Source organism: Camelus ferus, chromosome 13 (assembly GCF_009834535.1).
Source record: "Camelus ferus isolate YT-003-E chromosome 13, BCGSAC_Cfer_1.0, whole genome shotgun sequence".
Lineage (NCBI taxonomy): Eukaryota > Metazoa > Chordata > Mammalia > Artiodactyla > Camelidae > Camelus > Camelus ferus.
In genome coordinates, this window is record NC_045708.1 from 30,393,111 (window position 1) to 30,405,749 (window position 12,639).

The following is a 12,639-nucleotide window of genomic DNA, read 5'->3' on the forward strand; positions in this document are numbered from 1 at the left end:
CAAGCTAGGACACCAATACGAGTGGGTGTGACCGCCTCCAGAGGCCCGCCCACATGAGAACCCCGCCCACTCAATTTCGCAGGCGGGGGCGGAACCAGCACGGCTTTCCAGACTTGCAGAACCTCTGCTCTGGCGTCCTGCGCGAGGTAGTGAACCGCCCCGTCACTATTGCGCCTGCGCGCCGGCCAGGTGCGGGGGCGTGGGGCGTGGTGCCGAGGGCCCTGGAGCTTGCGCAGGAGCGGGGGGGTGCTCCGAGATCGATGGCGGCCGTGGATCTGGTCGCTGAGTTTCCCCAGCCTGCCGGGGCTGCGCGCTGGGCAGAAGTTATGGCTCGCTTTGCTGCGGGGCTGGCCGCGCAGGGCCGGCGGGTGGTGCTGGTCACGTCCGGCGGAACCAAGGTCCCCTTGGAAGCCCGGCCAGTGCGCTTCCTGGACAACTTCAGCAGCGGGCGGCGCGGCGCTGCCTCTGCGGAGGCCTTCCTGGCCGCGGGCTACGGGGTCCTGTTCCTGTACCGCGCTCGCTCCGCCTTCCCCTTTGCCCACCGCTTCCCGCCTCAGACCTGGCTGTCGGCGCTGCGGCCGTCGGGCCGAGCCGCCTTGGGCTTGCTGAGTCTGGAGGCGGAAGAGAAGGCACTCCCGGGCTTCGCTGCAGCTCTGCGGAGCTACCAGGAAGCTGAGGCTGCCGGCACCTTCCTGGCCGTAGAGTTCGCCACTTTGGCAGACTATTTGCATCTGCTGCAGGCTGCAGCCCAGGCGCTCAGTCCTCTAGGTGCGTGCCCTTAGGAGTCCGTCAGATGCTCGGGGGCAGAGTCTTTCCCCTCAAACACTGGTCCCCTTACCCTCCTCGTCACCGGCAGCTCTCACAGCCGGGGAACCTGCGTTGAAGAGGAGCTGACCCTATACCCCTCTCCGATTTATTACACCTTGTGCTTCTCTTTGCAGGCTCTTCTGCGATGTTTTACCTGGCTGCGGCCGTGTCAGATTTCTATGTTCCTGTCTCTGAAATGCCTGAACACAAGATCCAGTCATCTGGGGGCCCACTGCAGGTGATGGGCGCGTCTCTTCCAGAGATCTGATTTCCTATAACCAATCTTGGGTTAATTTCCTTTTGATCTGGAGATGGCCTTTCTGCATTCCGTACGTGCTAGGCACTAGGGATACAGAGATGAATAAGACACCGCCCTCCCTCAAGGAACTCACAATCTAGTGAGGTTGCTGGACACAGACATAATTACATTGCAGAGTGATAAATGCTCTAGTAGAGGTACGTACAAAGTGAAGTCAGAGCATGGGGTGAGTGAATCTTGGGGAAAGGCAAGGAAGGCTTTCTGGAGGAGATGACTTGAACTGAATTTTAAAAGATGAGCAGAGGGAATACCAGAAAAAGTAGGGAAGGTCATTCCAGACAGAGTACACAATTGGAGTTTGGAAACGGACAGTATGCTGTGAACAGAAGTTGTTTGGTAAGGCTGCAGAGCCGGGAGAGTGGTGGGGGTGGAGGGCAGACAGAAGAGACAGCTTACTTCGTAGAAGACTTTGTATTCCTTCTTAAGGAATTCGGACTGTATCCTGTGGAGCCAAGGGAAACCCAAGTAAGAGAATGAGATAAACTTTTTGTCTGAGACATTCTGGCATCAGTATGAAAGGTGAATTAGAGACGAAGAGTGGTAGGGGTAGATTAGATGGTGGTTATTATTGCAGCTTAAGGAATAGGTATGGGGAGGGTGGTGGTGCGGTTGAGATGTTGAGATGCTCTGGTTTCTTGTAACCTGGGGGAATTCTTCATCATTTATTGGGAGATACAAGTAGATTTTAAATAGGAGAAACTACCTGTGGGGCACTTGCTCCCTTTGTAGGAAAGTTCATTTGTTCATTTCTTCAACAAATATTTTTTGAGTACCTACTATATGCCAGGCACTATTGTAGAACCTGGAGATAGAGCAGTGAATAGAAACATATTGTGCCCTTGTTTTGCTTAGACTCTGCAGAGGAGACAGTAAATAAGTCAAGTGCATACTATGTTAGGTAATGATAAATGCTAAGGAGAAAGATAATGTGGGGAACGGGTGTCTGATCCCTGTCACATTTGCTAACTCTTAGAGGGGAAATCCTAACAGTTAGCTTAGTGATTTCATGCTTTTAAAATTCTAGGAGCTTTAGTTTATCCTGTAATTTTTAGTTCTGTCTTGAAAGTACACAAAACAACTCAACATTCCCCTTAGAAGGGATTGAGAATGATATAGTCGTTTTGATGGATGAAAATAAAACCAGTTCTGTTTCCTCAATGCTGAGATACCATACGGGTCAATTTTTAAAGGGAGTCAAATAGCCATTCTACCAATATAGGAAATATTTTAGGCTGAGAGGTTTAGCAACTCCACCTTCTGCCAAAGTAACATTGGCATAAATAGATTATTTGCATTTGTTCATTTGAGAGTTTGGTTTAAAAAATAAAAGTGAATGTTTGTGAAAATGTATTGCTGTTCTTTAGAGTTCTGTTAATGGTGATGAGGGTGGCAGAGCAGGGCTAATTCATAAAGCATGGTTTGCTCCAGAATATGTATGAAGCCTTGAAATCAGGCGTCTTTATGAACCCTACAGAGGCAAGGATTTTAAGTAAGCATTTAATATGCTTTGAAAAAATCTGACAGTGAGAAATCCCACTTAAATTGATACAGCCAAAAATTTAAGTCCCTGCTTCCTTAGTTTCCCATGAGATTGATCTGATAGGTAGTGACCTTGTTTGCTTATTAAGCTTTTCTTTTTCCAATACAGATAACGATGAAGATGGTGCCAAAAATGCTTTCTCCTTTGGTTAAAGACTGGGCTCCCAAAGCATTTATAATTTCCTTTAAGTTGGAGACTGATCCCTCCATCGTAATTGACCGTGCACGGAATGCTTTGGAAATTTATCGACATCAAGTGGTGGTGGCTAACATCCTTGAGTCACGACGGTCCTTTGTGGTTATTATAACCAAAGACTCAGAAACCAAGTTATTGCTATCAGAGGAAGAGGTAGAAAAAGGCATAGAGATAGAAGAGAAGATAGTGGATGATCTTCAGTCTCGACATACAGCTTTTATACATGACAAAAACTGAAGTAAAAAGCCTTATTTATAGGATCAAAAATTATTCAGTGGACCAGAGCTCTTACAGATGATGAGAACTAGAATAAATCCTTTGCTTTCATAAAGACCAAGAAAATGAAGGGGGAAAGCAGTGAGTGGTATACGGGCAAATGGCTTAGTATTTGCCTTTTAAAGATCATTTCATACTCATAAAAAATGAAAACAAAGGCAAAGTAATTATGACCAAACCACACACTCACCTGAATGTTATCTTGGTTTTGAAAGTGAACTTGAGCTGTTTCTCACCTTTTAAAAAAAAGAGCTTATTGGGAATTATATTCCTCAAGACACATGTTTGGGGCCTGAATATCAATCTTCATACTGTAAGAAGGATGGATGCATGAATGGCCATGCTTTGAGGATCAGATATTTGTTGATGCCTACTATGTGGTAGGCCCTGAGGATTCTGAGAATTAAAAAGATGAATAAACATACCTAGTTTGGGAAATGGATATATAAAAAATTAAGTGCAATAAAGTATGTGCTCTAAAGCCAACAAGATGGAAAAGATGTTGTTTTTTGGGGGAAATTTATTAAAGATGGGAGTAGGAGAGGACACCTCCCCCAAAGTCAGACTGCCTGTAGAATGATGAACTGCCCACTACATTTACTTGTTGCTTCTTGTCCTAGATTCACTCCATATTTGAGTTAAGAATTTACCTTTCAAATCTTGTAGAACTGCTCTTGAGGGTAAGTCTACCCCCACTTTCACCTGGGGCCAGGCAGGGGCCAGTTGGTGACCACTGCCCTGAGGGAGGCATTAGAGAGCATGGGTAGAGCATGGGTTTTGGAGCCATCTTACTAGCCAGGTGTTAGCTTTGTAAACTTAGACACCTGACTTAATTACAATTTCCTCAGCTATAAAATGGTGATAATAAATCTCTGAAAAATAATGCCATTTGTTACGAGGATTAAATAAAGCAGTGAAGATAAAGCATTAGTCTGGCACCTGGCACATAATTTACACTCAATAAATGGTTGCAATTGCTGTTTTTCTCATTTAGCAAGGCAGTGTTATGCGGGTGCCCTGCTTGATTCCTGAATCCTTGGAAAGTTTTCAAACCTCTGACTGTCTTGGACTTTGGGTCTGGAGTGCAAAAGAAGTGTAGTTCAGAGAAGTACCCTAAATGATCCATAGGTTGATACACAGAGTGCAGTGGTTAAAAATTGCTATTAAAAACTAGGTGAAGCAAGTACTCTAACTCACAGAAATATTTGAGTTAAAATGCAGTTTATGAATTGAATTGGGAAGGATAGCCCAACATGTCTGATAATAGAAGTACAATAAACTTGAAAAGATTTGAACTGAAGTGCTGAGATACACCTAAGTACTTCATTAAATCAGGAAGCTGAGGAAAAGTAAGTGCAGCAGTCAGGACTGCTCTGGAAGCAGCAATCCTAGTGAACAGAAATTTTAAATTCTTGGCCAATTGGCAAAACCTAAAAAGCAGCAGGCTCTGTCAGCAGTGGCTGCAGTACTCAAGGGGCAGGAAATAAAAGATTAATTTTCTTCCCTACATGTATAGCTTCATGTGCATGATGACTTACTATTTTTGAATGTACAATGAGGATAAATTGAGGTTTTTTTTTTTTTTAACCATAATTATTACTTCCTTGGGAACCTTTTCCTACCTTATTTCTTAATGCTTAAAAACAACCACCACTACCTTAAATGGAATTATTTGAAGTGTTTTCCAGTTCAGTTTCCTTTCCATTCAGAGCATGTAAACGGTACTTACACATACAAAAATTCCAAGAGGTGGTTTTTGTTTGTTTGTTTAATCAGCGAGTGTAAGTGTGTAAAGAAACAGAATGAAAAGGAACATAAATAAGTCAATGAGAGCAAATAAGGAACTTGATCTAGATCAGAGGACCAAGGAACGTAATTTGGAGGAAATGATGCTTGAACTGCTAAGTAGAAATTAAGTGGGCTGGAGGTGATAGTGTTGAGCAATTTAGATCAGAGGGAAAAAAAACTTGCAAGAGCTCTGGTGCCAGAGGAAGAGGTTCAAGCACTTTTAGACAGTAAAGGATAAGGCCTACCCAGATAATGCATGTAGAACCGGCAAAGCTTGGGAAAGAATCCTGTATGAACCTAGAATCAGACTAAGAAATGTCAGGTATGTGTGTGGGATACCAGCAAAGCAGGGGCCCCAAAACTTGAGTAAAATCGAGTTTTGATGAACTAACTAGAATCTTGCAATAAGAGCACTTAAATGAAGATGATAGAAACCAAGCCTATGTTAAATTTTGTGTCATTTAGGTTATTTTATTTTGCATTACATGGGTGGAGGATACGGTTCGCCGAAACCTAATTTTCAGTGCTTAGGACTTCTAAAGGACTTCAGCTTAAGGGTTAATTCTAGTCATGTCCGGTTTCTTCATTTTTAAAATAATAATCCAGGTCCAAAAGTGTTGTGATTTGTCTTGGGTGCCCCTGGTAATTAGAGACAGGTCCTGACCCAAAATTCAGAACTCCTGACCTCGCACCCTTTCCCTTTTAAGAGTGAAGTTACTTCTAGAAAAATAAATCCAAGTTTATTAGACCAGGGCTCTAGGTAAGACTTGGCGGGAAGGTATTTGAGAACTATAAATGCCCTGTGAGAAAACTTAGTTGCAAATCCGCGCTCTGACGTCGCCGTGATTACTGCGGAGCCAACGGACTGAGTCGTACCTTCGTTCCGCCGGGGTTAGCCAGAGGCCAATGGTGTGCACCCTAACAATAGTCTCCGCAGGAAGCACAGCCCCTGAGCCAATGGCGCGCGTCGTTTCTATGGTTCCCGCCGGAAGGACGCCTTGGCGGCGAGCGCGGTTGCTATGACGCCCGGGACCCGGGCAGCACCTGCTGCTCGCGGGCCGCGGGACCTTCGTCGCACTCTGCAAAGGACAGTTTCCGGCCTGGTTGCTAAGGGTCCCGCTGCCGCCGCCCCCCCACGGTGGAAAGCACCTATTCTCCGCTCTTTTTCAGCATTCCAGGTCTTTCCCGCTTCTCTGCCCAGTATGGCCCGAAACGGCAGGAGAAGAGCCTCTCCTGACTCGACCGCGGGGTGAAAGAAGGATTCTGCATGAAGATGGATTCGCGACTTCCCGGGACCCACCCGCCTCAGGCATTTAAAGTTCGCCTGCCGCTCTTATTTAAAGAGGGCTTAGAACACCCTCGTCTGTTAGGCAGGCCTTCCTTTTCTCACTTTCCAGGCGAGGACTCACGCCTGCACAGAGACTGCGCCTGAAGGTGCAGGCCATGACAAAGTCCACCGAGCCACGGCTTCCCCTGGTTGTCCGCCCGTGAACAAAGAACTACCGTTTTCTCCTTTTTGCAGAACTTTATTTCCCAAAGAAGCTCTGGAGGCCTTTTGTATCCTCAACAGCAGGCGTCATCAAGTCAGTTACCTTCTGTCTTTCAGCCTACAACCTCATCCACCTCTCTCACCACCCTGAGCGCCAGTTTTCTCACCCTGCTCATTCCACAGCCATCTCACGCTGTCTTGTCCACACTGCACATTCCTGAATGTCCATTCGTCTCCACCACCTCTGTCATCTCTAGACCACCTCCTTCTGCTTTCCTGCTACAATGCTTTGGGTAGCTAAATATTTCATCTTCTCCAGCCCTGGACTCATTTGGAAGATTTTCTCTGTTCCTCTGCACTATGGCAAGCTTTCTGTCTTGGGGAAACTAGAGACGAGACTGGAGAAGCGTGCATTGGTAAATACAAACAGTAAATTTCTACAAGCTAGTGTGTTTTGAAAATGGAGGGGGAAAAATCGAAATGCATCTTTGGGCTTATCTCAGTCTTATATAAAGAAAGAAGATTGTTCCTTGCTTAAATGAATACTGTGTTAGGCATACATTTTAGTGATGTGTTCGTGTATGTGAAAAGATCATTCAGAATGATGGTGTAACAAGATTTAAACTTTTAAGTCCACACGAACCCAACACCTTGATACGATAGAATTTTCTTGAAAAGAGATGCTTAAAACAGTTCTTGTGCTTCCTCTTCATGTCAGTTTCTTAATTAGAAAACATTCTTTGTGGTGTGAGTCAAAAAACAAACAAAAACAGGAGGAATGATTGAAAATAAATATTTTTGGCAAAGGGGCAGGCTTAATGGTCCTAAAAAGACTGGAACAGAGAGCCTTAAAAATAGCGTAAGATTTATTTAGATCCAGTGCAATTGTATTTTAGCTTGGAAAACTTTAAATTGCCTTAAAGTATGTGTTCCTCCTTGAGTCGTACTATTTCTTCTTAAGTGTAAACTTATTTTGGAGATACGCAAAGTGCACATTTTTAACAGGCATTTTAGGGGACAGAATGGTTTAGGTATTTTTATTTATCAGGCCAATTACATTAGTTATTTGTGATGTGTCATACTTAGAACCAAGTCAGTTTTCCAAATACTGAGAAATTCAGCTTTCTTTTCTGTAATTGATTGGAAAAGAAAAGCAAGCTCTGTAGCTTTTTCAATTTTTCACATTAAATGGAAACTTTTATTTATTAATTCTAGCCCTTGAGAAAAGGGGCTGTGAGATGCTATATGGTAAGGAGTTTTTCCTTTCCTCTTCCAATATGTATTTCTTGAACAAACATCATGATGGCAATGTTAACATAAAATTTAAAAAATTGTCCTCTCACACAAGCCCAGTGGTTCTAAACCTGGGGGATGACACTGCTTCCCAGGAGACATTTAGCAACAGACAGAGACATTTTTAGTTGTCACAACTTGGGGTACAGAGCTGGCATCTAGTTTGTAGAAGCCAGGGATGCTGCTATACATTCTATGCACAGAACATCCCCCCCATAGAAAAGAATCAGCCAGCCTCACATGTCAACAGTGCTGAGGTTAACAAACCCATTCCTAACACATCAACAGTTCATTTTTCTGTTCTGTGTTAATCCTTGCCTATGTGTGTATATTTTTTACATAATTATAGTGTACATTTTGTGTTTCTTTTTCACTTAATTTTATATTTTACCTGTTTAAACATTGCTACATTGTTTTCAACTTTTAAAAAGTTTATTTTTCTCATTTGGGAATTGAAAAGAAACTAGAATGTGTACTGTACTTAGGACATCTGTAAGTTTTTTTTATTAAGCATGAGGATTTAAAATTTTTTTTTGTTTTTTGTTTTGGAGGAGAAGTAATTAGGTTTATTTGTTTGTTTGTTTGTTTATTTTGACAGAGGTACTGGGGATTGAACCCAGAATCTTGTGCATGCTAAGCATGCGCTCTACCACTGAGCTATGCCCTGCCCCCTAGACATTTGTAAGTTTTCAATTATCTTTGTATGAGAAGAGGTAAGAAGGGTTAGGGTGAATAACCTGACTGGATATTTCAGTTTTCATGGCCATGCTGTTTACTTTGTTCCCTATGTCACTCAAAGACCATGGGACTCAAAGCTCATCGTTTGCTCAGAGCCAGGAGATGTGCTGGAGCATGTGGTCCTGGCCCATGCACTGTAATTGGAGGGCACCTACTAGAAGAAGTAAGAAGTCGAAGTGACTGCACCCATTCTCCTTGCCCTCCTCCCATTTAAGATTCTTTGTCTCTGTTTCACTTTGCTTTGACAGCTTTACCACCTCATTCTTGACATCCATAAGTTTCTGGATGCCTGTGCTTCTTTCCAGACAGTGGCTTTGTAGGATACTTAATGAGCATTTATTCAGTATCTCCTTTTAAAGAATAGTATGGTTATATACTTTGTTATATGGGCAATTTTAGGCACAGTTTAGATGTCAGAGCATTTATAATTCAAAGAATGAATTTTTGTTACCTCAAGATCTGCTTTTTTAGAATATTCAAATGACTCAGCTATTGGGTCTCAATAAATCCACTGGAAAAATGTTAGTTCTGGGATGTCAGAGTGGAACTGGCAGAAGGACCCTGTATTCCAGGCATAGGGACCCAAATATTCAGTCATGGAATAAGCAGCATGACGGGGATCAGTCAGCATACCGGCATGAAGGGCTAATGTCAAAAGTGTGGCAGGAGGTGAGGCTAGAGAGACAGGCAAGAGCCAGGTTGTGAAGACTCTCTGGTGCCATGCTAAGGGTTTGAAGTCCACCTGAAAGTAATGGGACTGTTAAGCAGCAAGTGACTTTCATTCACAAAGGTCAGTCTGAGAGCTTTGTGGAGTGCAGGGGACAGCCCAGCAGCAGGGAAATCAGCTAAGGATGGTATTACACTAAATTGGGCAAATAATGAGAAGAGGCTAAACTAAGATAGCAACCTCAGACATGGAGAGGATGAATTCGAAAGTGAGCAAAGAGCAGGTGGAGGGTATTGCTCAGGTGGAGCACGTGTTTGGTGTGCACAAGGTCCTGGGTTCAATCCCAAATGCCCCCATTAAGGGGGAAGAATAAAAAATTTTTTAAAAATGAGTAAAGAGGAAGAACCTACACATTCACGGACTGGTTGTACATGTGAGTGGGATGAATAAGGTGGGGTCAAGGATGACCTTCAGGTTTATGGCTTAGGAAACTACGTTGATGGTGATTTTATTCACTGTGGAATACAGAAGGAGGAGCAAGTGTAGGAGGAAGATGAGTGCATTGTTCAGACTGAGTTGTTTGCTAGACAGTGGATATGCCTTGGTCTTAAATGGTAGACTCATTTTATACTCCCCTTCTAGCCTATGTCCTCTTCCCTGGCACCTGTACCTCTCTGCCAGTCCTTGCTTAAAGAGTAGGCTTTGGTGGCCATATTTGTACCCCTGCTTCCAACCTATTCCCACCACAACTGACTGAACAAGGAATACTATACAACTAACTTTGGAGAGAGGGGCATAATTCGTTAGGTGAGCAATGAATCATTAATTGCCTCTCTTTCATAAATTTGAACCCAGAGATAAACAATAGAAATTACTTAGTGTGAAAAATTACAGAGACTTAGGACTTGAATGGCTGTTTTCAGCTTTGCTGATGAGCAAGCAGAGAAGTCCATCTATACAGAGAAGCAAGTAAGGGGGGCAGATTCACAGGGTCACCCATAGACAAAAGACCTCATGGGTCCGGATAGCTTAGTAATGGCCGGCCAGTTCCACATATCCATATGTGGCTAGATTTAGTTTGCAGTGTATGCCCTTGGATCTTATTCTGTTAGTAATCTTCCCGTGGTAGTGGGATTGGCTGGCTGTGAAGGTCAGAAAGCTCAAAATAGTAACAGTTTGAAAAAGAAATTTCTCTCACACAAAAATCAAGAAGAAAGCAGCCCAGAACTGATAGGGCAGCATTTGGAAATTGCCAGCAACTAAGATTTCTTCTCTTATGAGAGCATATCATCCACAGCATGTGGCTTTCACCTCATGGTGTCCAGGATGGCTGCCCAAGCTTCAAGCTATCTTCTCTGCATTCCAGCCTGTAAAAAGGAAGGAGTGTGAAGGAGGGCATCCTGTTCCTGTAAGGACACTTCCTAGGTTGGGTGGTACCCAACTCTGTTTACATCCCATTGGTCAGAACATAGTCACATGACTGTATCTAGCAGAAGGCAGGCATCCCTGTGATCAGTCAAAAATTAGATGTCTTATTTCTGCAGAAAAAGGGAAGAACACATTTTGAAGAACAACTGGCAGTTTCTGCCACAGGCACTTGTATTTGTTCTAACTTTAGTGTACTTCTGTTTTCTGCCACTTTTTCTAAAGAAATCTGAAGCTTAGTGGTTATGGATTATTATTTAATCCTCCTAACAACCCACTGAGGTAGGCATTGCTATTATATCCATTTTATTTGGGGGAAATCAGAGTTTAAACAAGTTCAGTGACTTGTCTAAGTCACCTAGGTAGAAAGTGGTGGGACCAGGGTTTGAACCAAGGGATGTCAGACTCCTCTGCCTGAGCTGTTAGTCACCGTGATAGTGAGAAGGGCAGAGAGCCAAAGGCAGGGTTCTTAGGATGGGTGGTGCTTGATGGGTCTGTGGAAGAGGAGCCCAGGAAGAACACAGGGAAGGAAAGGCCAGGGAGGTAAGAGTAAATACTGGAGGAAGTGACATCAAAGAAGAGAGAAGGAGTGAACAGGTGCTGCACAGAGATCATATCTAGAGAAAACAAAACAAGCTTGTCCAGTTGGATTTGGCATTTGGAGGGTCATTGATGATGGAGTTTGAGTACAGTAGTAAGAAGAGGAGCCAAAACACAGTGATCTGAAGAATGCAGAAGACAAATTAGAAAGAGGACAATAACTTGAGGGGGATGTGGTGGGATCAAAGAGTTGTTTTTATGTCTTTGTTTTTAAGATCAGAGACATCTTGAGCTAAGGCCAAGACATTAAGAGAGAGAGGGAGAGGGAGAGATAATGAGCAAGGAAGCAAAGAAAAAGCTTCCTTGAGGAAGCAATAGGAGACGGGATCTAGAACACAGGTAAAGGGATGAGCTTTGGCCAGGAGGATAGAAAGCTCTTCCACTGGGAAAGGAGTGAGGACAGGATCTCTAAAGATGAAGGATGGTATATTGGTGGTAGCAGACAAAGCTGACAGAGTTTTATAATGGCTTTGGTTTTACTCATGCTGCGGGAGATGGTCATCTGCGAACAAAGGGGAGAGGTGAAATTTGGAGTTTGATGGGGAGGTGGAAGTTCTGAATATTTGCTGAGTGAAATGGTAGCAGAAGCTGGCCAAGAGCATAGAATGACCTATGCAAGTTGAGACGCTTGGCTCAGGCTGCAGACCACGAACCTGCAGTGGCTCCTTGTCTTGGTTTTCTCCACCAGCACTCAGCAGACTGCAGGGTAGAGAAAAGTCAAATGGCTGAACTTTTCCTGGGCTTGGATTTCCAAGGAAGAAGGGACAAGGAGCAAGATAACTGAGGCCATTGGCGAGAGAGTGACTGGAATGATCAACAGTTAGGTCCAGGCTTCAGGGGGAAATAAGTGAAGCCAAAGAATATCTGGTAGTTTGAGAGAGGATGTAGCGGTTGAGGGACTGGAGGTCTCAACTGTAGAGTACCTATAGTTTACGAGCATAGCAACTTCACACCCATCACTATGGCTATTACTTGTATCTTTATGGCAGTTCCTCACAAAATATAGAATTATATATCCAATAATTCCACTGTACCCAAAACAGTCGGAAGCAGGGACTCAGATACCTATATACCAGTGTTCACAGCATCCTTAACTCACAATAGTCAAAAGGTGGAAACAGCCCAAATGTCCATCAACACATGAATGGATAATCAAAAATACATACAATGGAATGTTATTCGCCTTAAAAAGGAAGGATATTCTGATTCGTGCTATAAAATGAATGAAACTTGGAGACATCATGCTAAATGAAATGAGCCAGAAACAAAAGGACAGATGTTTGATTCCACCTGTATGAGGTACCTAGAGTAGCAGATTTATAGAGACAGAAAGTAGAACGGAGGTTACCAGGGGAAGGGGAAGATGGCGAGTTATTGCTTAATGGGTACAGAGTTTATGCTTAGAATAATGGAAAAGTTCTGAAAATGGATAGTGGTGATGGTTGCACAGTATTGTGAATATACTTAATACCACTGAATTCTACACTTCAGAATGGTTAAGG

The 12,639-nt window shown here is 43.5% G+C and overlaps 2 protein-coding genes across 7 annotated transcripts in view; both read left to right on the forward strand.

Moving 5' to 3' along the window:
- Positions 1–67: 67 nt before the first annotated feature.
- Positions 68–3,626, forward strand: PPCS (phosphopantothenoylcysteine synthetase). Of its 4 annotated transcripts, none has more exons than XM_032493990.1 (3): positions 68–146; positions 942–1,045; positions 2,775–3,626. In XM_032493990.1, exons 2-3 carry the CDS (start codon positions 953–955, stop codon positions 3,096–3,098), a joined length of 417 nt encoding a protein of 138 aa, XP_032349881.1. In that variant the 5' UTR covers positions 68–146; positions 942–952; the 3' UTR covers positions 3,099–3,626. The 4 variants fall into 4 exon arrangements, with proteins under 4 accessions (XP_032349881.1, XP_032349880.1, XP_032349879.1 ...); XM_032493989.1 differs by having other exon boundaries at positions 95–189; XM_032493988.1 differs by lacking the exon at positions 68–146 and adding an exon at positions 199–768.
- A 2,287-nt stretch (positions 3,627–5,913) lies between these two features.
- Positions 5,914–12,639, forward strand: part of LOC102504444 (coiled-coil domain-containing protein 30) — a 101,557-nt gene continuing 94,831 nt past the window's right edge. For 2 of the 3 annotated variants that reach the window (XR_004324962.1, XM_032493985.1), the window contains exon 1: positions 5,914–6,830. Coding sequence is in view for 2 of the 3 variants with exons in the window: in XM_032493985.1 (XP_032349876.1) it covers positions 6,699–6,830 (132 nt within the window). In the remaining variant the exon portion in view is untranslated. The remainder of the gene's footprint in view (positions 6,831–12,639) is intronic. The other variant, XM_014566674.2, reaches the window with a different exon arrangement.